General features: G+C 53.2%; 1 protein-coding gene across 1 annotated transcript in view; it reads left to right on the top strand.

The window, feature by feature from the left end:
- Positions 1 to 407: 407 nt before the first annotated feature.
- Positions 408 to 25,722, top strand: part of STK10 (serine/threonine kinase 10) — a 115,620-nt gene continuing 90,305 nt past the window's right edge. The window contains exons 1-2 of the mRNA XM_058546000.1: positions 408 to 787; positions 23,260 to 23,424. Of these exons, the coding sequence (XP_058401983.1) occupies positions 632 to 787; positions 23,260 to 23,424 (321 nt within the window). The 5' untranslated portion in view covers positions 408 to 631. The remainder of the gene's footprint in view (positions 788 to 23,259; positions 23,425 to 25,722) is intronic.

Genomic DNA, 25,722 nt, shown 5'->3' with positions numbered 1-25,722 from the left:
ATTAATGCTGGTTCACCTTCTTGGCCCTCGGACAACAATCAGTGGGCGCTCGCGAAAAACCAATTCGCTTCCCCTCTCGCTCCCACAGAAATTTTGGGAGCCATGCGGCGCGGCTGGCCTCCCAGACGCGGGACGGTCCCGCCGAGGGATCCCCTAAACTCCCCAAAGCCCAGCCCGTGGCTCACGGGCGCGCCCCGCGCGGGGGACTACAGTTTCCAGAGTGCCCTGCGGCGACGGGCGGAGCCGGGGAGCGCCCGCAGCCAATTACCGGGTCTCGGGCGCTGCCGGGGAGCGGCAGGTGGAGTCGGGCCGGTGGGCGGGCGCGGGACCCGGTCCCCGGAACGCGTCCCGGGGCTCGCAGGCTGGGCGGGGAGCGCGGCGCCAGCGGAGCCGGCATCGGGAGGCGGCCCCGGGGACGGCACCGAGCGGGGGCGGGTCCGCGGTCGCCTGCGCGGTTCCGGGTGCTCCCGCCGCGCGCAGCCCAGGGCGCACTAGACCGGAGTCAGGCTGCGGGGAAGGGCGGGTCTGGGGAGAACCCCCGAGCGCCGCCGCGTCCCTCAGCCCCTCCTCCTCGCGGCCGCCAGAGCCAGAGCCGGCGCCACCTCGCCCCTCGGCGCGCGCGCTCCCAGCCATGGCTTTCGCCAATTTCCGCCGCATCCTGCGCCTGTCTACCTTCGAGAAGAGAAAGTCCCGCGAATATGAGCACGTCCGCCGGGACCTGGACCCCAACGAAGTGTGGGAGATCGTGGGCGAGCTGGGCGACGGCGCCTTTGGCAAGGTTTACAAGGTGAGGGCGCTGGGGGTGGGTGGCCCGGGGCGCGTGGAGCGGCTCCGGAAGGAAAGGGCGCCGGCCCCGGTCAGCCCCGGCCATTGCTCGGGAGGGCACAGAGGGGCTGCCCGGCTCTGAACTCCGGGTTTCGGGCGCCTGTCCTGATGACCCTTGTTCCTTGAGGGGACCCTCACTCAGCCCAGCTGACGCCTTGCGCGCCCCCTCTGGGCACGGCTGCTGCCCCCAGCTCAGTTTTCTGAGCACTTCCTGTGTGCCCGGCTCCGGGCTCGGCGCCGCAGGGGGAGACAAAGGGGGCGAGTATAGGACCTTAGCATCCGAGACGAGGCATCTGCCGTAGAACTATGATAAGAGGTGTACTTTTTAAGAGAGGCGGTACAGATACTGTGAGAATGCCGAGGCGATGGGGACAGAGAAACTTGGCTGCGTCTGGAAGAGTTGGGACCGGTGGAGTTGGGGACACATCTGAAGATGACCCGCAGACAGGAAGGAGGGGGGCTCTAGATAGAGTTAGGCTTGGCAAGTGGCCTGGGGGTGGGCAGAGGCGGAGGCCGGGCGCGTGAATCCTGCGCCTCGGGGATCAGATTTGATTCTGTGGGTGAGTCACAGCTGGGGAGGCTCCCGGTCTGCAGTCACCTTTCCCGTTGAGGAGACCTTTTGTGGAGGGGTGGGTGGGGCAGAGCTGATTCATTCTAGACACGTTTGCAGCAGGTCGTTGTCTGATTCCTGCTCCCCGTGAACCAATTCTGAGTTGCTGAGTTGCACTGGGGATCCACTTAGGGCTTGACTGCACCCCTTTCCTGAGAGAATCCCACATGCTAAGCTGGTGTATACCTCCAAGAGGGCGCCGCCTTACAAAGCCACCATCCTCCTCCTTGGGGCTCCTGTAGCTTGTAGACCACTCTGACCCCAGGATTGCCCTTTTAGGAGGCTGGACCACAGTGAGGGCTTCTCTAGGCCCTCCTGGTCAGGACTTGCTCTCTTTGCCTTGATGGTGGTCTAGAGCCAAGTTACCCAAGTGCAGGCCCTAGATAAGCAGCATTAGCATCACCTGGGAGCTGGTTAGAAACGCAGAATCTCAGGCCCCATGCCAGCCTTACTAAATTAGAGTCTGCATTTTAACAGGTGATTGCTAAGGACATCACAGTTTGAGAAGCCCTGCTCCAGAGGCAGTTTGGAGGCTGGCCAGGCCCATCCGGGTGCTGTTTTGTTACCCTACCACCTCCCCTCTGAGCCTCACTTCCTGTCGCAGCTGGACGCCCCGCTGGGGCAAAGGTTCTGTTGTTGGAGAGGCAGGCCTCCGTGTCACTTGCAGCGCTGCCTAGATTTGCTCTGCCTGAGCGTTCTGCCCGTATTTGAGGGCAGCCAGCACATTCTTTCCTCGGTGCATCTCTTCTTGACCCTTCTCAGAGTTGCGTCTTAGTGGCACCTGGAAGCCGTCCTCAGCCGTGCAGCTGGCCCTGGACACCCTGCCAGTGTCCTTGCCTTCCCAGGACAGAGCCTGCTCTTCCAGATGTGCTCTGACCAACATGAGGGAGGGCAGCCGGACCCTCGGTCAGCTCACCACATCCTCCACTTTCTCCACAAGGTTCAGTTGGTGTTTTTAGTGTGTACCGTTGGCTCTGACTGATGCTTTTTCTCTTTTAGGGGCTGGTTTTCAATTGTCCCTCTCCCCGAGTGTATCCTGACTTCATATGGTTCATTTTCTTTTAAACCTAAATGCAGAACTTTGCTTTTAGGCTAGAAAGATTTCCCCTTGTCAGTTTCGGTTGTCATTTCCACATGCTTTAGCCCTGTAACACTCCCCTGCTACTCTGGAAGTTTCATACAAAGGAGCTGATCTGATTCTCGGGTTATTTTGTCTCCTCCTGGTTCTCTGGAGCACGTGGACTGTTTTTTTTTTTTGTGAGGAAGATCAGCCCTGAGCTAACATCCATGCTAATCCTCCTCTTTTTGCTGAGGAAGACAGCCTCTGAGCTAACATCTATTGTCAATCCTCCTCCTTTTTTTTTTCCCCCCCAAAGCCCCAGTAGATAGTTGTATGTCATAGCTGCACACACGTGGACCCTTTTAAAAGTGAGTTTAGTTCTTAAAGCTGTGAGCTGGCTGCACCACAGCTCCCTCCCTCTCCACCTCCAAACCCATGATTTTCTCATAGGGAAAGCCATGGCCAGCGCCATGGCTTAGTGGTTAAGTGCACACGCTCCACTGCTGGCGGCCGGGGTTCAGATCCTGGGCGCGCACCAACGCACCGCTTCTCCGGCCATGCTGAGGCCGAGTCCCACATACAGCAACTAGAAGGATGTGCAGCTATGACATACAACTATCTACTGGGGCTTTGGGGGAAAAATAAATAAATAAATAAATAATTTAAAGACAGGGAAAGCTAGACTAGGAGAGCTGTGTGATGGCTGATACACCTGGACAATTTGTTTTATGACCTGCCTGGCGCTAGCGTGTGACCCTCTGATCTAACCCAACCTCATGTTGCATGCAGGGACCCTGGGGCCCAGGAGGAGGAAGGGACTAGAACCCAAGGCCCTGGGCTTCAGTTTAACACTTTTCTTAGTTGCCAGCTGAGGAAGACCCATCCTGGATCAGAGATCCCTGTCGCCCACACCTCCCACCCTGGAGAAGGGCTGTGTACTCAGCCCCTTACAGTTGAGGCTGAAGAGGGTATTGCTTTACTAAAGACTCTCTGATCAGGGACCGTTAACTCCTTCCCGCTTCACTGCTCCCTGGCGTGGCCACTGAGGCAGCCCAGACCAGAGTTCTGTCTGGGTTTTATGGCTGGACCAGAACTTCCATTTGACGTGGCTCCTGGGGCACCGTGGCTGTGAGGCGGGGAGTGGTGGCCAAGGCCGTCTCCCCTCCTGTCCTAGAGCTGCAGGTGTTTCTCCTGGCAGCCTGGGCGGGGAAGGCTCTCCTCAGGACTTCCCTGGCATTGGAAGCCTCAGAAATCCCAGCTTGTCAGCCTCTTATCAGGAGAGGACTCTGATTACCGATTTCCTGAGGAGAATCTTGCAGAAGGTCAAAGCCGAGACATTAGCAGTCTCAAATTATGGGGCCTGCTTTTCCCTCTTCTCCCTGATAAGCCGTCAGTCGGCCTCCGGAGAAAAAGAGGATAGGATTGATTTTGTGCAAAGTCAAGCTTATTCTCACCTAATCCTTAGGCAGTTGCAAATTGATGTCAAAAGAAAATCATTTCAAGTTCATTACTAGATACAATGTAAAGTTCACAAGCTATATGGTTTCAAAATTCTTGTCCTTAAAAATAATCCTTCCTCTGAAGACAAGGTGGAAGGGGAGGCAGTGTTTGGTGTCACGTTGAGTGGAAGAAATTGAAAATTGCTTTGGTTTTGATCTTATGTTGTCCTTAAGCTTTTAAAAGTTTTGTGATTTTGCAAAATTGGGAGTATATAAAATTTTTTTTTAATTAAAAAGAAAAAAAATCACCCTGTCTCATCAAATGCTTTTGACATTTTGATGTATTTCCTTCCAGACTTTATCGATTTTTATAGTGAAAAAAATTTTTTAAATGCAGGATTGAAATTGTACATACCTACAGTGTTTTATGCCATCTCTCATTCCTAAAGCTTCTTCCTGTATTATTCTAAATGCTTCCCATGTACCTGCTGGGATGGCTCACTGCTCCCTTGATCTTATGCTGATTGAATATTTAAGTCATCCCCCCCCCCCCCCTTTTTTTTAATTAAGTTAAAATTGATTAAATGCTTGTCAAGTACCAGGCGCTGTGGTAAGCATTTTACACATTACAGTCAGTTCTGCTGTCAGGTAAGTATGCGCTCCTAAAAACCCCCAAGCTGTGCAAAATTATGCAATAAAAACCAGAGGCTTCATGAGAAAAATGGAGCTAAGGGCACAAGACTCAAAAACTTCATCAGGAGCACATTAAAGAAAAAAATAGGAACCGAAAAGACCGGCAGCACAGTTTTACACAAGTTTTGCAGATAAGGAGTACAAAAATATTACCAAACACACGGCACTCTGCAGTGAAAAGGCCCTGTAGGCTGCTGTGGCGGTGGGCGTGGAAGGGTCTGACTTGCGAAGCTGGAAGGAGCTGGGCCCCCAGCTGTGGATGGGTGTGGCTGACAGATGTGGGAGGTGTGCGGCTGTGCCATCTGTGAGTTCCTTCGCCTTGCGTTCAGCTGGGTGTGGTTTTCTGCGATCACCTAGTGTTTCTGGCAGATAAAACTGCACATAAGCAAACGTGCGTTTAGTGTTTTGATGAAACTGTTCCCTAACGTATCAGTGGTGTTGGGACAGAATGGCAGAATGGGCGTTTTCCAAGTAAGCGTTATAGCAGAGCTGACGGACGTTGACGAACAGCTTTGCTCGCACAGTTCTTTTTGTATTTTAAATTGTTTTTCAGACTCGACTCCCAGAAGGGAATTACTAGGTCACAGGGTATGCCTAACTGAGGGTGATTTATCAAAGAAACGGTTACTAGAAGCCCCCTTTGCCCCTTGCTCTCGCTAAGGGCCAACCCGCCGGTCCTCTGAGACCCCAGGAGCCCTGGGCCTTGGAAGCCCCTGGCCGCCTGTGGGGACCTCAGATGCCCCCGGCTGGGAGAGCTGTTGTTAACCCCTCCTTCAGGTGCCGCGTCCTGCCCTGCCAGCCCGGGCCAGGCACAGCAGAGGTTCGGTGAGGTCGGAGCCGGCTGCCAGGCCAGGGCCCTTCTCCTTCCACGTCCTCCCCTGCCAGAGGCAACAGCCTGGGCTTCCGCTTCCTCCGGGGGCTTCCTCCGGGGGCTGCCCGAGGCCTCGTCCCCCTGCGCCTCCCCTCCTCCTCCGGAAGGAGACCTGCCCCCAGGCAGTAACCTTATTTCCGCTCAGCCTGATGTTTTTAAATAGAAGTCTGTGCTATTGTGAGCGGGTTCCTGGCTCGCGTCCTAAAAGCGAGGTGGTCCGAGCTTCCTGGGGATGTCGCCGCCTTGGGGTCCCACTGACTGCTGAGCGGCTGGTTTAGTGCTTGCCCGTGCTGAGACTGTTTCTGGCTGGCTCCGGAGCAGGCTGGGGTGAAATGAGCTAAACAGCTGCCAGACCCCCAGCCGCACCTCCATCCAGGGTCCCCTGGCTGACCAGAGGGAAATCCCCAGGGGCTGCCACCACGGCCCCCAGGAAACAGCCCTGGATGGTCACTCCCAGTGGCACAGGGTGGTTAAGGGAAGAAAGTTGGGGCTCAGTAGGATCTGGGTTTCAACCCCAAGCAAGTGACCTCCCTGCCGAGCCTCAGGCTCTTGTCTGTGAAGTGGAGGTGAGAATTGGAGGATGCTGGAGCAGCGAGGGTGCTAAGGAGGTGTGGGCAGGAAAGGAAGCGAGTTCGTTATTGTTGATGTTCTTGGTTCAAACGAGAACGTCCTGGCCAGTTACTGCAGCCTAACTGGGGACAAGGCAGAAATACCTCAGAGTTTGGAGCTTCTCCCCTATACCAGGGCTTCCCCACAGCAGCTCTAGTGACATTTGGGACAGGTAATTCCTTGTTGTGGGATTGTCCTGTGCTATATAGGATGTTAGCAGCATCCCCAGCTTTTACCCACTAGAAGTACCACCAGTGCCAGTACCGCCTGCCCCTCCAGCCCCTGGCTGTGACAGCCAGAAATGTCTCCAGACACCGCCACATGTCCCCTGGGGGGCAAAAGCGCTCCAGTGGGGCACCACTGCCTCCCTCAAGTGAACGTGCCCGATTCAGTTCAGTAGACAGTGTTTGTTCCCCTCGGTGTCTCAGGTCCCTGGGTGTGTGATGAGAGACTCGGGCCTTGCAGCCAGACAGACCAGGGTTCGAATCCTGGCCGCGCCACTTGACAGCCGTGTGATATCAGGTGAGAGGCTTGTCTCTGAGCCCCAGTTGCCCCGTGTGTATGGTGGGGCCGAGACTAGTACTCACCCCAGAGCTGCTGTGGGATTTAGAGGAGGGGCTCCCACAGAGGGCATGGCAGTTGGCCCATAGCAGGTGCTCAGGATGCGCCAGTGGCCTCAGAGCTGCTTTCAGTGTGACCCAGGGGAGGGAAAGGGGGGTTCTGCTGGCTGAGGGGTTGTGGCAGGACTAAGGCAGGGCCAGCGTGCGAGGGGAAGGCTTCCGCCTGGCAGGGCCGGTGGGATGGTGGTAGAAAGCTGGAGAGAGGATGCCTGGGCGGGGAGAGAGGTGCCAGGTGGTGGCCCTGGAGCCTGCTATGGCCTGTGGACAGTTTGTATGGCTCCCACGGGGGCTGAACCAAATTTGAAGTGATTGCCAGCATTTTGAAATCAAGAGATTTCAGACAAAAACCCAGATTTCTGTCTTCTCGAAAATATCAGGTGAACTGGTACCACATGGTACCGTTCCTGCAGGGCCACGTCTGTCTGGGCCAGCGCTGTGCACAGGAAATGTAACACGAGCCACACATACAATTTAAACTTTTCTAGTAGCCTCATTCAACAAGGAAGAAAACAGGAGAAATGAATTGTAATAGTTTATTTTAGTTAACCCAGTATATCCAAAGTATTATCCCAGCGTATGGTCTGTATAGAATGAGAGAGACATTTAGTCTCCTTCCATACTGACTGAGCGTTTGAAGTCGGTGTGTGTGTTGTCCGCCCAGCACATCTCAGGGGCTAAGTAGTGACGCATGGGTGCTGTCCTGGGCACTGAGGATCCGGCTTCTCCTGTTCGCCACCCCCTCGTGCCCTCCCCCTGGCCCATTCCACACATTTCAAGTGGGCTTGACCTCCTCAAGCCCAGTGGTCAGTGGCTTTGGGAGCTGGGCTTGGTCTGGGGTGCTGGCCAGGGCGGGGCCAGATCTAGAATAATATTTGGGAGCCACATCAAGAGAGCCTTGAATGCCAAGCCAAGGAATTTGGATTTGAGCTTAGCTAATGTCCTGCCTGCCCCAACCCCCCAGGGCCTGACCAGCTCCGTCTCAGGTAGTGTCAGAGAGGAACTGTCTGTGGATGGTCACCAGAGTGGGGGAGTGGCTTGCCCGCACAATTGGGGGATGCTAGAGCCAGGTTTCCTGGCTGCCCAAGACCAGGGTGGCCATTGATGAGTGAAGGCTGGGACAGTGGGCAGGCCCTGGTGGCTGGAGCAGGCAGGGGTGGGAGGGAAGGCCAGAGCTATGGTTGGGGCCCAGGTCAGGGTCCGGGGAGGGGGAGTGACTGATGGAAGGCAACCAGCCAGAGAACGAGATGTTACACGTGGGTGGGAGGCATGGGAGAGTCTAGAGAACTAGGCCTGGTAGTCAGGAGGAGGAAAGAGAGCAGAGGGGGGTGAGATGGGAAAGGAAGCTCACTCTTGCCAGGGATCAGAGGGGGCGCAGGAGCTCGGATGCTTTCCTGGAGTTGCAGCTGGGGTCCGCTTCTCGCAGGTTGTATGTTCCTGAGAAAAGTACTTACTTCTGCCTCAGTTTCTGTACTGCACAATGGCCATGGGAATGGTATTCCCTCGTAGGGTTGTTGGAGGATGAAATAACCCAGGTAAACCACTTGGTCCAGGATGCTGGAAAAGCTCAAATAGGTGTTAGCCATTAGAATTATTAATTGAGCACCTACTGTGTGCCAGGTACTGTGGGTTCCATGGTGAACAAGATGAACGGGTAGAGAGTTGACTTTTGCTCCGTCCTTGTCTGTCCATCATTTTTTCTTCTAACTAGGGTTAGTATCCTCACTCCACACCTGATGAAGAGAGGTCCAGAGAGGTACAGTGACTTGCTCACGGTCACATGGCTTTTCCGTGGCAAGGCTGGGACTTAAACCCAGATGTCTCTGGCCAGGAGCCTGTGCCTTTTCTACTGTACAGTACAGAGGGGAAGACCAAGAGGCTTATTGGAAGAGGGGGTCCAGGGTCCCTTCAGTGTGTTGTCTCCCTGCAGCCTTGGCCTTTGCGAGCCCAGGAATGTGACCTTCTTCTCAGACCTGCCTCAGCCTCAGCTGGGTCTGAGCCCCGGGATGGCGATGGTGGCCTCGCACGCAGAGGAAGTGGTGACGGGTGCAGGCAGGGCTAGCAGAGGAAGTGGCAGGGGAAGGGGGCAGGCGTCAGGGTGGGGAAGCTGGGTGCTCCTGGGGCGCTGGAGGGTGTGGGGCTGCTGGTGCTGCAGCATCGTAAGGTGCCGGGTGTTTCTGGGTGCTGCCCGCAGGGCGGGGCAGGGAGGGATGTACTCTGAAAGAGCTTCCTCCCTTCCACTGTCCCCCCTCCTACCTCCCTCCATTTTACTCACTCTGTTCTCTCTCTTCCTCTTTGTGCTTTCCCCTTTGCTATGTTTTTTTTTCTTCCTTCCCCAGTAGCTTACTTATTTTTTCCTTACTAACAGGCTATATCAGAGCCAGAATTTAGGCCCTGAGACTCCAGGGTTAGGCATCATGTTGGTGACTGAAGAGTAACTCTAGCCAGGCTCTGTCCAGTGCGGGAGGAGGCTGGGGGCCACTGAGAGAAGTTGAAGGAAGCACAGCTCCTTTCTGCCTCAGGACCTTTGCATTGCTGTTCCTCCGCCTGCCACTCTCTTCCTATGCCTCTGCACAGCCAGCTCCTTCTCATCCTCTGGGTCTCAGCTCACATGTCCCCTCTTCAGAGAGGCCTGCCCTGAACCCCCCTCCCTGACCACGGTGACAGCTCCCTGCTGATTTTCTTTAGGGCTCCTGGTGCAAACTGGGACTCTCTTGTGTATCTCCTTGTTAGTTTCTTTCCTCTCTGAAGATGTAAGGCCCCAAGGGCAGGGAGTGCTCCATCCTTTGTGGATAAAAGGGCCTGCTCTTGGTAGATGCTCAGTTGCCGTCTGCTGAATGAGTGAGCGGTGAGGCGTAAATGCCAGAGCCAGCTCCCTCCCTCCCTAGGCAGGCCAGCACTGTGATGAGGATGCAGGCGCTGGAGTCAGTTCTGAGCTTTCTCCCAGCTTCACTGCCTGCTCACTGCGTGATCTTAGGAGAGTCACCTCACCTCTCTGAGCCTCAGCATCTTGAGCTGTAAAATGAAGAACAAAATAGTGCCTCCATCAGAGAATTTGTGAAGATTGAGGCGTGTAGCCAGCCCTTAACCTGGTGCCCAGCATGGAGGAAGGAGAAGCGAATGTGACTGTTATTGTCATTGTGATGATGATTATTTCTGCTGGTTGACTGGATGGTCCGGCTTCCTGAGGATTGACAGAGGCAGATTCCCTTGAGGCCCCTGGCCGCCTCCCGTTGCCTGTTTTACTGGAGGCTGTTCCTGGATAGAGGCGGGTGTGTCGGGTTCCTGGGGATCAGCCTAAAGTTTATTGCTCTCTCACAGTGCTATGAGGATAAACATGATTCAGTGACAGTAAAGAAGCCTCCATCCCAGCCTTTGGGAAGCTCACAGCCCAGGGAGGGCGGTCTCAGCTGTGCCTGCCCCGTGGCCAGTCCGTCCAGGGTAGCCGGTGGCCAGTCCGTCCAGGGTAGCCGAGGCCGCTCTGGGCGGCCGGAAGAGCAGCGTTCATGCCCTGGAGGGAGAAGCCAACACTGGTGCCCCCTCCCCTTCGCCCTCCTTCCTGGAAAGCTCCAGCCTGTCTCATCTGGTAGCCCAGCCCAGTTCTTGGCCCTCTGAGGCTGTTGCCTCCGTCAAAGCTGGCTTTGTCACCCTGAGGCAATGACCCCATCTGCGCTGGCTTGCCTCCCTGTTCTGCCTCGAGATTCTTCCTACCTCTGGTTTCCTCTTGGTGGGCTCTGGTACCAGGCTGGGGAGGCCCGAGCTCCTTCTCAAGCCTGCTCCTTTCTCGACCGCCCTCACCACCCCCACCCCCGCCTTGAGGTGACAGGAAATCCATCGCTGGGGCTGAGGAGAGGTGACTGGTATGCCTCTGTTCATGAGGACCCTGGGGCCCAGGTGCCAGTGTCGGCCTCTGTCCCGAGCCTCTGATGTGTCCGCAGGACTGTCTACTGCGGCTGGCAAGGCGCCCCTGCAGAAGACCCCCGACTCACCCCACACCTCCCGCGGGAGCCCTCCTTGAAGGCTCCTGACTGGGTGACGCTCTTCATCCCACGAGTCCCAGCTCAGCCATTGTCTTTGCTGCGTGAACTTGGGAAAGTGACATTACCCCTCTGAGCCTCAGTTTCCTTTTCTGCAAAATGAGGATAATACCTTTCACAAATGGGATATAAGGCGTCTTTACACCTGCAGTCTTATGAGGCCAGTCCCCAAGGGCACAGCCAGGATGTGGCAGCGGGGACCTCAGCTGAGCTTCACATCTGAATTATATCTAGTGTCGGTGAGGGCATGGGGGCGGCCCGCCCGCGACCAGTGAGGGTGGAGAGCGGCCCAGCCATTTTACAGCCGCCCGGCCACGTAAGTCAGGTCCAAGGCTGTTGGATGCAGCACTGTGTGACCAGTTAGTGGCTGACTAGGTTGGTCAGAGTTGTGGCGGACCCGCCATTCAGTGGCACAGTCTGCCACTATTCGAGAAGATGCCATGGAAGACAGTTTTGTGGTCCGAAGGGCTGTTCATGACAAACTGCTAAATAAGGAAGATGACAAATCAGTGTGTAAGGTTTGATCCTGTTTTCATAAAGTAGAGAGGAATACATTTGTGGAGAGAGAGACAATAATGAGCGAACATCTGTGGGGCGCTCACTGCAGCCCAGCCCTTTTCTAAGCATCTCTCTCGTATTAACTCACTGGATGCGCACAGCAGCTGCGAGGCAGGAACAGCTAACATCTTTATTGTGCACAGCAGGAAAGTGAGGGACAGAGAGGTCACATAAGTCCCCTGGGGTCACATGGCTGGAAAGGCAGGATTGCCCCACAAATCCGGGTACATTGCCCCTGGAATATGGGGAGGAGGTGCTGCTCTGGCATGCTAAGGTGATTCTCTCTGGGATTATGGTGGTTCTGTTTTCTTCTTTGTGCCATTATGTTTTTTGTTTTGTTTTTTTTGCTTGAGGAAATTAGCCCTGAGCTAACATCTGTGCCAGTCTTACTCTATTTTGTATGTGGGTCGCCGCCATAGCATGGCTGACGAGTGGGGTAGGTCCACACCTGGGATCCGAAGCCACGAATCCGGCTGAAGCAGAGCGTGCTGAACTTAACCACTATGCCACCGGGCCGGCCCCTGTACCATTATGTTTTGAAGATTCTCTTTAATGAGTGCGGATTGCTGTTGGAATAGTAAAAAACAGCACAAAAAGCACTGTTGATCGAAGACACAGCAACCTTAGCCTCTCTGAGGTTTGGGACTGTCTGGAAAGCAGGGCTGGTCGGAGCAGCCGCCCCCCAGATAGTGGTGAAGACTGAGTGAGATAAAGCTTGCAGGGCGCCCAGATGGTGCGGGGCAGAGGAGGCCCTGGGTATAGGTGCTGCCTTCTTTTCTCCCTCCTCTTTGCTGTTGACCCAGCCCACCCGCTCCCAGTCCTCCTCTGGGAAGAGGTGGGCTGGGAAAGGTGGGAGCAGTGGCCCCAAGGAGGCAGAGCCACGTCACTTTTCCCACCTCCTTTATCAGTGCTGTGGGGGGTTGGATTCCCCATCACTTTTTTTTTTTTTTTGTGAGGAAGATCAGCCCTGAGCTAACATCCATGCTAATCCTCCTCTTTTTGCTAAGACTGGCTCTGAGCTAACATCTATTGCCAATCCTCCTCCTTTTTTTCCCCGAAGCCCCAGTAGATAGTTGTATGTCATAGTTGCACATCCTTCTAGTTGCTGTACGTGGGACGCGGCCTCTGCATGGCCGGAGAAGCGATGCGTCAGTGCGAGCCCGGGATCCGAACCCGGGCTGCCAGTAGCGGAGCACGCGCACTTAACCGCTAAGCCACGGGGCCGGCCCCTCCCCATCACTTTTGAAGAGCTGGGATCTGAAGGCTGCCACATCCTGGCCAGATTAGACAGGTTGCCCGGGTTTTCAGCCAAGGCCATGACTTGGTATCTTTGGGGCCAATCCTGTTTGGGTTTTAGTTTTTTATTTGCTGGCCCACAAGGATTTTGAGGATCGGCATGTCCCTGCTGTGCCAGGATGGCTCTCCAGGCTTCTCCCAGAGGGAGGGAGTATTAAATGCCCATCCTTGGAAGCCATGTCGCTCTTCTGCTTTGTGCTGCATCATCTTGGCCGTCCTTAAGTGTCGCTTGTTCTGAAACTCAGCCGTCTCATTTGTTGCTGAGCTGAAACTGGGCCGGGTGATTACGGATCAGGGAGTGGTCTCTCTCCACCTGGCAGGACTCGTTAACTGTGTGTCCTGGCCCAGTCAAGGGCTTTGGCTTCTCCAAGGTAAAGGGGGGCCATCTTCTGAAACTGGAGAACAGCTAGAGATTCAGGAATCTAAGTATCTTGAGGAGAAAATAGACTTCTTGTCGCTTTCCTTTCTTTTACGTGGAGGGCATCATTTCCCTTTGCAAGGAGTCAGAAACACCAGTTCATTCATTCATCCACCCATCCACCCGTCCATCCATTCATCCACCCATCCGTTATTTGAAAATACTTATTGAGTGTATACTATGGCCAGAGTAATAGATATATTGGTGAATAAGATAAACATGGTTGTAGGCTTTTGCAAACAAAAAAACACAGTTCCGGGGCCGGCCTGGTGGTGCAAGCGGTTAAGTGCGCGAGCTCCGCTGTGGTGGCGCGGGGTTCGCTGGTTTGGATCCCGGGCGAGCACCTACGCACCACTTGTCAAGCCATGCTGTGGCGGCGCCCCATATGAAGTGGAGGAAGATGGGCATGGATGTTAGCCCAGGGCCAGTCTTCCTCAGCAAACAGAGGAGAATTGGCAGATGTTAGCTCAGGGCTGATCTTCCTCACACACAAAAAAATAAATAAAAAATACACAGTTCCAAGGGAGGACAGTAACAACCACTAGTAGACTGACTAAGCCTTGGTGGCTTATAAACTTTCTCATGTGTCACTGGAATTGTCCACATCTCTGTCAGGAAGTTAAGTCTAGTTTCCTGCCTTCCCGAGGGCACTTAGCTGCTAAGTAGTAGAGTCAGAATTTTAACTGAGGTCCTGTGCTATTTCCATTCTACAAATCACCTGTGGAAATTTGCCCATTTCTAAGTTTGCCAAGACGGGGACACTGGATGGAGTAGGGTAGGTACCTGTAAAAATACCTTTCTAGGCTACAGTATAGCGGGAAGAGAGAGGCTTGTGTTTACAGAAGCCAGCAATAAGGTAGGCTCAAGTGCCTTTTGGGAAAAAAGGAAGACTTGATGGTCGTCTGTTCCCTGGACATACCTTTCATTCCTTTGTCCTTCTCTCACATCCACCTAATTCTCCCATCCACCCATTCATCCTTCTACTCACTCTCCCATCCATTTGTCTGTCCATCCGTCACCCCGTTTACCCATCTTCCCATCCATCCATCCACCCACCCACCCACCCAACCAACCATCCAACTATCCATCCATCCATTCTTCCATCTGCTTACCCACTCACCCACCCATCTGCCCATCCACCTATCCACCCATGTGTCTGTCTGCCCACCCCACCCATTCTCCCATCTTCCCATTTCCCCACCCTCCCATGCTTCCACCCATCCACTGGCTATTCTGCGCCAGGCTCTGGGGGGTAGACTAAAGTGAATCAGACATGGGCTTAGCCTTTCAGAGCTCACAGCCAAGTCAGAGAGAGAGTCTGTGAACAGAAATGGCGGTCTGTGATGAAAGCCCTAATAAGGTGTGAGGGAATTCTAGTAGGGAGGTGGGCTAGGGTTCTGGGAACGTTTCGTGGAGCGGGCTGTGGGTGAGTTAGACTTTATGGGCTGCTTAAACACAGGTATGAGGAAGGCCCTCCGGGTGGAGGAAAGAGCATAAAGAAAGGCATGGAAGTCGGAAGCAGGAGATCACTGGCTATAGCCAGGGGGTGAACATAGGGAGGTAGTGGAATCCTGGAAAAGTAGATCACTGGGGCCACCAGTGCCAGGCCGGGGAGTTTGGGCCCTGCCACGTCAGCAGCGGGGAGCCATTGAAGGTTCGCCCGAAGTGTGTTTCTGGCTGAAGGCAGTGGAGGAAGAGATGGGGAAGGAGGGCGGTCCCACATGGCATCTGGTGGGCGGGACCCTGGACATGTTTGTTCTCATGGGCTACTGAGGGCAAAGAGCACTGGGCAGAGAGCCGGCCCTGAGTTCGAGTCCTCACAGCTGCTTCCTAGCTGTGTGACCTGGGACAAGTCACCTTCTCTCCCTGCGCCTTCATTTTCTCTTCAGTAGGAAGAGGTGGTGATAACTGTGCACACCTCATGGACCTGGCTGGATAAAGGCGGGGTGCTCATTATCCTGCGTCAAGAGGCCACAGGAGGCTTGGCAGGCCTTTTTCATCCTGAGGCCCACAAAGACTCAAGTGTCCGGAACGCCGGCTGTGGTACATACGGCTCCACTCCGAGACTGACTCAGGCCTGCCAGCCAGGGGCGTTTGTGGAATCTGAACCCCAGGCCACATTGGCTACCCGTCCTAGCTCCATGTCTGCTGCCCTCAGACCACCCTGCTTGATTTATGTTGGGCCCTTCCCCTGCACGTAGCCAGTTCTGCGGTGACCCAGTTCCTACTGGCGCCAGATTTCCTCCCTCCTTGTAGAGTCAAAGCCTTTCCTGAGATTGGCAACAGGGACATCACAGCTGTGTATTGTGGGGCACAGACCAAGCCCCTCCTTGGTTCCAGTGGCCTGAACCGCACTTGACACATGCCTGGCACAGCCGTCCAGAATCGAGAGGACGGGGAAAATAGAAACTGTTAGCCTTGACTGCTCCATTCTCTGGCTCTGACCCACACGCCCAGGCTGCTCATCTGACAGGTCAGCTGGGAGCCTTCCCTCACGCCCTGCTGCCCAGCCAGGTTGCTAGGAGACCTCACTAGCAAATGATCACCGCCTGAGGTTCTTCTACCCACTCTCTGGGCTCAAGCCCTTTGTTTCTTCCTAGAAAAAGAAATGGCGTGTTTCCAAGGCTGACACTGGGACATGGGAGTGAGTTTTAGATGCTTCCTCACCTCTTTGAGAGTGCATCTTCTGCCAGCTGCAGCCTTGAATGCAAAGCTGTCTCCTAGAACTTTCTGCAGTCTTGGGAATGTTCTGTATCTTCTCTATTCAATATGGTAGCCACTAACCACACATGGTTATTAAACACTTGAAATGTGGTTAATGCAACTGGGGAACTACATTTTAATTTCATTTAATTTCAGGTAATTTAAATAGCCACATGTGGCTAGTAGCTACCGTATTGGACAGCACAGCTCTGGTGGGTTCCTGAGCGGACGTGGTGCCCATCTCTGGAAGCACTTAAGACAAGGCCAGGGTGCAGTGGTCACTTTCTGTGCATCAGCCGCAGTCTGTCATTGCTGGGATCCCTGTGGATAACTGCCAGATGTCACTGGGTGAAGTTAACTTTTATAAACCACTTGCATTCCTTGTGCCGTGTCCATCTCCACCCTGTCTGTAGGCACACACAGTTTTCCCAAAGTTATAGCTTAGCCACAATTTTATTATGGCTACTTTGTTTGCTTATTGTTATGGCTTAGTTATTTTTTCTCATTACTATATTATCTTCCTATTTATCATTTTAAAGGTTGCTTAATATCCCACTAAGTAAATTTAATCATTGTCTTACTGTTGAATATTTAGATTATCTCCACTTTTTTGCCATTATTGTGAACACGATCCCAGTATATTTCTTTTGTTGTCTTTTTTTTTTGGCGGGGGGTGGGGAGAAGGTCAGCCCTGAGCTAACATCCGATGCCAATCCTCGTCTTTTTGCTGAGAAAGATTGGCCCTGGGCTAACATCTGTGCCCATCTTCTTCTACCTTATATGAGATGCCTCCACAGCATGGCTTGATGAGTGGTGCGTATGTCCCAGCCCGGGATCCGAACCTGCGAACCCTGGGCTGCTGAAGCAGAGCACGCGAACTCAACCATATGCCACTGGGCCTGCCCATTGTTGTCTGTTTTTGACTTTATTTCCTGGACTTAAATTCTCAGGAATGAGGAATTCTCAGGAATGAGGGATCATAGGCTTAAATGGTATTTTCAAGGCACTTAAAACCTATTGCCAGTTTTTGTCTTTAGAAGATTGACTCTGTTTATGTTCTTGTCAGTCGTGTATACCCATTTTACCACCAACACTGGAGGTTGTCATTATTCCTTGTTTTTGTTAATTTAAAAAGTATAAAATGATCCTCCTCCACTTTTTTGGAGGAAGATTCTTTTGGCAGAAGAATCCCATGGTTTCTGTTTGCCTGTGGCCCATTAGTAATCATCCCGGGTTATCAGTCATTCCCTCTGAGAGGCCTCAGGGAAGGTCACTTTGTAGGTCACAGTGTGCTCAGGAGCGGCCTTCTTACCTGTGTATTGCATAGTGAAATACTTCCATATATATCTGCTCTCTGCTGGAACACCCACAGAGATGGGGAGCTAATTTCCTTTTTGGTGGCAAGTGACAGAAGTCCAGAAGGGAGTTTATTGGCTCACATTACTGAAAAGTCTAAGGGCAAATTTGGCCTTCAGGAACAGCTGGCTCCAGGTGTCTGCAGACCCTCAGCAGCACCTGCCCTCCTCCATTTGTGGGCCCTGCTTCCCTTGTCTTGGCCTCATCCTCAGGCAGGCTCTCCGAAGGAGTGGCAAGACCCTCCAGCTTTCTATTCTAGCAGTTTAGCAGCCCCAGAGAAAGAAAAAGCTTTTTTCCTGGTAACTTTAATAAAAAAGCAAAGAACAAACCAAAAAACCACCCAGGTACAATCCTGTTGGCCTGCCTTGGGTCACATGTGTGTGTCTGAAGCACTGGCTTTGACTGAGAGGGTCAGGACTGAGTGGCTGGGCCTGTGTGTGCACCTGGACCAGATGGGCTCGGCCCCGCATGGCTCCCCGCACCGAGAGCGAGGGAGAAGGCAGTTCCCGAAGGAAACGCATTGTGAATCTGCAGGGGGCGTGGATGCTGGCCATGTCCCCTGTTGCCCCTCTTCAGGATTCATTTCCAGGCAGCTGCACTGGCTCTCTGGCCTGAAGTGAGCGGGGCCACAGGGCACAGGCCCGTGTAGGCCCTCTCGTTTGCTCTGCTCTGGGCAGGCAGTGTTCTCCTTTTCTGCAGATAAGGCCGCTGTCACAGAGTGGACCCTGGTCCCTGCATGGACTTCATGGACTCTGTTTCCTCGTCTGCAGAGTGGGAGGAGTTGGCGGTTAGAAGTGGTGGCTGACGTGCTTTCTGGTCCCCGAGTTCTGCCATATCTGCTCTTTCCCGGGAGGGGGAGGAGGAGGCGGGCGCGGTGATCAGCCCGCAGCAGGGGGGTGGGGGGCAGGGCAGGGCAGGGCCTGGGGGCTGTCCCCGACTGGCCACCGCTGTGCCTGTGTGGTTGACTTTCAGGAAGCCCCCAGCCCCTGACTGGGCTGGCTGGGCCCCTTGGGTGGAGCAGGGCCCTGGCTGGGAGGTTGTCCCCACCTCCTCCGGGCTGGGCCCCACCGCACAAGGGGGAGGATTGTTCCCACAGAGGTGCCTAGGCCAGAAAACACAAGTGACCACTGTGTGTGTGCTCTCAGGGGTGTGGGCTGAGGCGTTCGTCACTGCCGGCGGGCGGTGGAGGGCTGGGCGGGGCTCCCCCGTCCTTCGCCAGTCCCTAGCCTTGCCTCAGCCGGTGGGAGAGACAGACGTCAGAGGCCACAGATAGTCGCTTGTTCTTTATGCGACTCCTTGCCCGCCAACTCCCACAGGTGCCCCATCCACTTAGACCACCCATAGCTTTCCAAGACCCACCCACTCCCCAAGATGCCCTCACATCAGACCATTTCCCCATGCTCCTACTGTGCAAAGGGGGAAACTGAGGCCCAGACAGGCCCTCTGCAGAATTTACAGGCACCTCTGGCAAAGCGATCAGGAACATGGTACTTGGAAGTCATGCAGGCCGGAATTCAACTCTCAGCCCTGTTCTTTACCTGCTGTGTGACCTTGGGCAAGTGACTTCACCTCTCTGAGCATCAGTTTTTCTTACATATAAAGTGAGGCTCTTAATCAGAGTACCTTTCTGGTGTAAAACTTAATTGAGGGGATCAAACAGTGTCCTCTCGTGCCCTCACTGGGCTCTGCTGCTTCATTTCTAGGCTCAACTAGTTCATTTTCAGGCTCCCCTTGGGGGCACACTGGCACGGCCGCTCCAGGCCTGCGGCCACCGTGCTGGAACCTAGCAGTAGAGTAGGGCTTGGGGCAAGCTCGGCGTCTCAGCGGTTGTTCTGAGAGGTTGCGCTTCGTTGGGTGACTCCATCACCTCCCTATCCCTGAGCCAGTCGCTGTGTTCTGATTGGCCAGCACGGGTCACCCACCCGCTTCTAGTGATGGCAGTGGAATCCGCTCCATTGCATTTTAGGGACTGGGAATGCGGGTGGGTTAGCTCTGCTGAAGAAAAATCAGGGCAGAGTGAACTATGCTATGGGAGGCCAATGATTCCTACCCACAAATTCTCCCTCTAGGCAGACCCTGTCCTGTTCACTAGAAAAGTGCCGCACATGTAACGTCGGCTCCATAAGTCATGGTTGAGTGAGTGAAGAGGGAATACGCAGATTGCTGGCAGCCTTGTGTAATGAAGAGACCTGTGGGAGTCAGGAGACCACCACGGCTCCCAGTCCTGGGTGGGTTCTGAGGCCTCTGTGAGCCCTAGTCTGCTGATCTGGGAAATGGGCATGATTGCTACCACTTGCTTTAATGGCTGTGGGCGGATTAAATTTTTGTAGTTCCAAGCGTGCTGTTGGCTGTGGTTTTTCATTATCTCTGGCAAAGAAAGGTGGAGCAGGTAACCCTGGTCACTCGCCAAGAAGGGCCTGTTCGGAAGTGACTCTGAGCTCAGGCTCTTTGGGCCAGGCTGGCTAGCGTTTGGATCCAGCCTTCACCCCCACTTGCTGTGTGACCTGGGGCAAGTCGCCATGCCTCTCTGAATCTGTTTCCTCATCTGTAAATGGGAGTGCTAATACTGATCTCCAAGGGCTGGATGGCAGATGAAGTGAGAAGTTCCATTTAAGGCCTGTCCTCGCACACAGTGTGTGCTCAGGCAGTGTTAGCTGTCCTTATCATCAGCCGTCATTACGTCCCTGTGCCCTCAAGGTGGTGGATTGCTGCCTCAACCAGGCCTTGAAAGGGTTTGATTTTGGCCCAGTCACTTTTAGTGCCACGATTGCTGCTAACGCCTTTCTGGCAGGCTCTTTCTGGTCCCTGTGAAATCTGAGCAAGGTGCTGGGCAGCGGGTGTTCCTCAGTATTGACACTGGTGCCGGCTGGGGGCCCAGCCCTGTGGTCGGTGCTGCCTCTCAGGGTGGTGGGCAAGGCAGGGTTTATGCCCTCATGGAAACCGGTCCCGCCTGGGCCTCCCCCACCTTCAGGAGAAGATGTCCCTTTTAAGGAAACCCAGGAAGAGGTGGCCTGCAGCCTCCTTCACCATCTCAGGAGTGAAGGGTGAATGCTTGAGGGGTGGCCTTTGTCCAGTTCCCCTCTCCCCAGTGCTGGGGGCCGGGAGAGCACGGTGCCAGCTCTGGCCACCCTGCTAAGCCCTCTGCTTTCCTCTCTGTAAAGGAGCAGAGCGGGCCTTAACTTCTCTGGGTTTGGAGGGGAGGGGGAGGAGGAGGGGGGAAGGAGGAGGAAGGGGAGTCTTACAGTGTGGAAGGATGCTAGTGGGTCCTCCAGTGGGACAGAAGAAAGTCAGCTTTACAAGAAATGAAAGGACAGGTACAGAATCAAGAGTGTGTGTGTGAGAGAGAAAGAGAGGAGAGGAGAGTGAGCAGGAGCCCCCTTGCTTAACTGATGCCTCTCTAAGGCGTTCTCAACAAGCTTTCAAAATTGAGTGTCAGGGAGAGGACCCCACAGGTAGGGCCAAGGGAGCAGTCCTCCAGCACGAGGGCTGACCCCGGGGAGTGGCCCCACGTGGAATCCCCTACCCTGGACTGGGCTCCTGGGCCGGATGTGGAGGCTTCATAGGCTCTGACTCTGGAGAGACTGTGATGGAGGAAGAAGGTGGCCGCCAAGAGGGCGGTGCTGCTGGGGCAGATGAGCTGTCACCTAAGTGGCTAGGACTCTGCCGCAGTCTCCTCGTCCGCACATGACGTAATAGTAGCACCTGCGTCGCAGGCCGGTAGAGGAGATGCATGAGTCACACATGTTGACGTGTGGACCGCTGTCGTGTGGGCCCTCGATGAATGTGAAACCATTGTTGCTTTCACTGCCTGGGCCCCTGGGGACTTGGCTGCTCAGTTAACAGAAGCATTTACCTAAATGGAGAATAAATTTACAAGTGAGCGTAAAAATGGCCTGTTGACATCACTGCCTTCCAGAGGTTCTCTGGCGGGCTTGGCGCCCCCTCCCAGCTCCCACCCTGCGTCCTAAGCAGCTGTCTTGTCAGTGGCAGTAGAGGAGTGGGTCTTTCCAGCTGGACCTTGAACTCCTGGAGGCCGGGGGCGGGTGGCCGGGTGGCTCTGTCACTGCATTGCTGGTGCTGCATTGCTGGCGCCGGTGCAGCGTGGCCTGGAGCGCTCATCAGTGTCTGTGGGCATCTGGTCTGAGAGGCTCCTGAGTCCTGGAGATGATCGGGAGACCTCGCCCAGCAGTGGGCAGTGCACAGAGTCTTGGAAGCCAGAGGACCCAGATTCTGGTGCCACTACCCTAGTTCCCGCCACATCCCCTCTCTGAGCCTCTGAGTGGGGACACTGAGGTGCTGATTACTGTGGTGTCATGTGAGGTGATGTGAATGCTCATTGTCATCCATGGGGCACTAGACACGTAGGAGCAACTCGGCCATCGGCGTTCCCGGTGGATCAGGGTGCACAGTCATCCTGTCAGGCACGAGTGGTGTGTGACACTGTCCTCAGGAAGGCACCACGATGGAAACCAGCGGGGCTGCTCCGGGAGTCTGGGGCAGCCCGTTTTCCTGTGCTCTCCCTAGATGGCTGTCCAGAGGCTCCACACGAGCGGCTCGCTTTTCAGGCCCCTGTGGTAGGAAAGTGGGCTCTCTGAGCACCGGAGCCCGTGCGGCACAGTGGGCGAAGGCTCCCGGCAGCAGTCCCCGAGGCTCACGGGCCCACCTGAGGGAACCATGGGCTCTGCTCCCTCTCCTGGACACCAGCTCATCGTGGGTGGAATTGCTTGCATCACTTACACAGTTATTTCTCTTTCACTCACAGTTTTAAAAATTGTGGCAAAATATACGTAACATAAAATTGACCATTTTAGCATTTCTAAGTATACAATTCAGTGGCGATAAGTATGTTCACAATGTTGTGCAACCGTACCCACTCTCCATTTCCAGAACTTTTTCATCATCCCAAAGAGAAACTCTGTGCCCATTAAACACTAACTCTCCATTCCACCTGGTAACCAGCCCCCGGGAACCTCTGTGCTCCTTTCTGTCACTATAATGTTGACTACTCCAGGGATCTCCTATAAGTGGAATCACCCAATATTTCTCCTTTTGTGTCTGGTTTATTTCACTTAGCATGATGTCCTCGAGGTTCATCCACGTTGTAGTGTGTCAGAATGTCCTTTTTTAAGGTTGAATAATATTCCGTTGAATGTGTATACCACATTGTGTTTATTCCTTCATCTGCTGATGGACACTTGGGTTGTTTCCATCTTTTGGCTCTTGTGAATGTGCTGCTGTGAAAATCGGTGTGCAGATATCTGCTCAAATCCCTGCTTTCAGTTCTGGGTGATTACCTGGGAGTGGTACACTCCCACTGCTGGCCGTATGGTGGTTCTGTGTTGAACCTTTTGAGAAACCGCCAAACCCTTCTGTGGTGGCTGCCCCATTTTGCATTCCTACCAGCAGTGCACAAAGATTCCAATTTTTCCACATCCTCACCAACACTTATTTTCTGTTTTTTTTTAAATTATAGCGATCCTCGTAGGTGCAAAATTCTCTCACTCTGTTTTTCGTCAAATAAACAGCAGTTCTCATGCCCAGGTAAAATGCAGCGCGGAAGCACGTCCACTAACTGGAGGGCACTTACTTAAAACCCTGTTTCCTTTTACTTTTAATGTATATGAAATGATGCAAATAAAGGCAGGAAACATTCTAGGAACATTTTAAACAACAGAGACAGTGAAAATGCCCTTTGAATCTCCTCATTTCAGGCTCCTCCCCAGCCTGCTGTCACGCAGTATCTTTCCAGAGCTTTCCATGCATTTACATACACATGTGAGTGTTTATGAAAGTGTGGTTTTCCATTTTTTATATAAAAAGTATCATGCCACTTTTATTGTTCAGTGAGTTGGATCTTTTACTGAACAGCTCAACGGTCTTCCCGTGTTGGTATTTGTAGCACTATGCTATTCCTGTATTTTTCTTTATGCCATACTATGGGTGTGTTGTACTTTAAAAAAAATTATTGTTATTAAACACAGAACATTGTTTCTCATGCCTGCCCCTCTGTGCTGACCTAGTGAGCAGTGCTGGCCGTTGTCAAGGGCAGTGTGTCTCCTGCTTCAGCCTCTCAGTCCCCGTCTGGACATCCGGCTTCTGAGCTGGCTTCCAGGGCTCCGTTTCCTGCCCGGCCTGCCTTGCTGACCTTCTGTGTCTCCACTTTGCAGGCCAAGAACAAGGAGACAGGTGCCTTGGCCGCCGCCAAAGTCATTGAGACCAAGAGTGAGGAGGAGCTGGAGGACTACATCGTGGAGATTGAGATCCTGGCCACCTGCGACCACCCCTACATCGTGAAGCTCCTGGGAGCCTATTACTATGATGGGAAGCTGTGGGTAAGGGTGCCCCCGCCCGTCGGCCCCTCTCGGCCCTCATGGCCTGGTCTTGAGGTCCTGAGCTCTTTCTCAGTGTCTGCTTTGAAGGCAAGGGCTGGGGCGAGGAGAAGGTGAAGAAGGGGGGCTCCAGGTCCCCTGCCCTCACCTCTTGGCAGAGTCTCCCCACTTTTGGGGGTGGAGGCAGTGGTTTGGAGCAGGAAGGAACTCTCAAGCTCTATTGCCCCACCTTGAATCCCAACTCTGCCACTTACAAGTTGGATAACCCTAGGCAGGTTCTTAACCCCTCTGTGCCTCAGCTTCCCCATCTGTAAGGTGGGGATAATAACAGTACCTACTCGTAGAGTTATGGGGATTAAATGAGTTAATTCATGATAGGTGCCTGGAAGTACCTGGCACATGTAAGAGCTTGGTGAGTGGTGGCTATTTTATTATTTGTGGTGGTGGCATCGTTGCTGCCACTGCTGCAGCTGCTACATGGGGATTGCTTTCAATGGTGGCGCTAAAGAAGGGGGCGCTTTAACAGCCCCCCATTCTCCATCAGCAGCCTCATATTTTGATGAGCTCTGTGCAGATGCCGCTTCCAGCCCCACCTTCCAAACTCAGCATCCCCCCTCAACTCGAGAGGAATTCCGGAGTGCCCCCTGATTTCCACAGGACAAGCCTGCCTGCACAGTGTCTCCCCCAGTGACATTCTCCTAGTGCTTGTGCCCTTCAGTTTATAAAACCCAGACTTCCCAGAAGGTATGTGTCTCTCCACACTTTTTTCCAGCCAATGTTTTATATATAAAGTATCATATTTATGTCCCCAAAACTCAGTACGACATTTGTAACAAAATAATGTGCAGGAAAAGTCTGAAGTCAACTCTAGATGCACCTGGAAGACTGTCAGAGTCACGTGCAGCCGTTTTGCAAAGGGGTCGGGGTCAGCAGGGCTTGGCATCTCGGGTGACACAGGAGCTGAGCCGCCAGGCTCCTGGTACTGCGTATGGCACCGGGTATTAACAGTCACTAATAATTATTTGGTGGTCAGGAGGGGATGTTTTAAGCATTTTGCCTCCTATCATGATAGTTCATGATGTATAGACAGAGTGTTACTATGTTTTAGTTACATTTGAGGAAATTAGTGAGGAGTTTGGAGTTGACATGTAACACTTTACAATTTTTCCCACTTGAAATAATGGGAAATAGACTCCCACCTATCTTATTTATTTATTTTTTTTGCACAGAATGCTTGATTTTCAGGATCAGAACTATGACACTTAACAGGGAAATCTGTGTTTCCTTTGAGAAAAGGATCCTGCTGTTTAAGAAAACCAAGGGCGAGTTTAGAAACCACCACCGTGGTGTATCCCTCTCATTTCACAGAAATGAAGGAAGCCAGTGTCTGAGGGGGTGAGAGCTCGGCCCCCAGCCCTGCCCAGAGCTCTGTCCACTTAAATTGGCTGCTCCCCTGCCCCCCCCCGCCCCCCACGCCCAACGGAGGCCAACTTTGCTTTGCCTCTTTGGGCATCTCCTTGGGAGCCTCCCAGATGTCACTGTGGGGAATAAAACCGCTGCCTCCTGACTGTCACCTGCAGATTTCACAGCCCTTCCTCATCCACTGTCTCTAGGCACCTTGGGAGGTGAGCAGGGCAAGGAGACTGGTAACCCTTTCCAAAGGAGGGGCCAGAGGCACGGAGAGGTTAGGCCCCGTGCCTGTGGTCACACAGCTGAGGGAGATGAAGCTGAGCCTTTGTGTTTCCTCTGTTCTCTTTCATAGAGCTGCTTTTTAAAATGTTTTTTCTTCTTTAAAGAAATTAAACAAATATGCATATGGTCAGCAGAGAAAAACGAGAGTATACAGAAAAGGAAAAAAAAAAAAGATTAATACCATCCAAGTTTTCACACCAGAGATAACCATTGGTAACGTTCGGAATATATTTTTCTAGACTTTTCTATATATATATATACACACCCACATCCACAATTTTTTTAAAAAGATGAATTTATACCATACCTGTTACTTTACCTTTTACTCTTTTTATTTAAGGTGTATTAAGAACAACTTTCTCTGTCAGTGGGGAAACACTTGCATCTTCATTTTTTATTCCATAGAATTCTGTCTTCTGACTGTGTTGTCCCCATTGTTGGGCATTTAGGCTGCCTCTTTTTTTTTTTTCTGCTATAAAAAACTCCGTGATGGACATCTTCAAATTTTTGTGTTCTTGCCTGAGAACCTCTTTAGGAGAATTTTTAAGATTTTTAAGTGTCTATTGCCAGACAGTCCTCACAGAGCCACCCGGGGTATTATACAAAGGA

The sequence above is a fragment of the Diceros bicornis genome, chromosome 1 (assembly GCF_020826845.1).
Source record: "Diceros bicornis minor isolate mBicDic1 chromosome 1, mDicBic1.mat.cur, whole genome shotgun sequence".
Taxonomy (NCBI): domain Eukaryota; kingdom Metazoa; phylum Chordata; class Mammalia; order Perissodactyla; family Rhinocerotidae; genus Diceros; species Diceros bicornis.
This window is presented reverse-complemented; position numbering and strand designations above follow the sequence as displayed.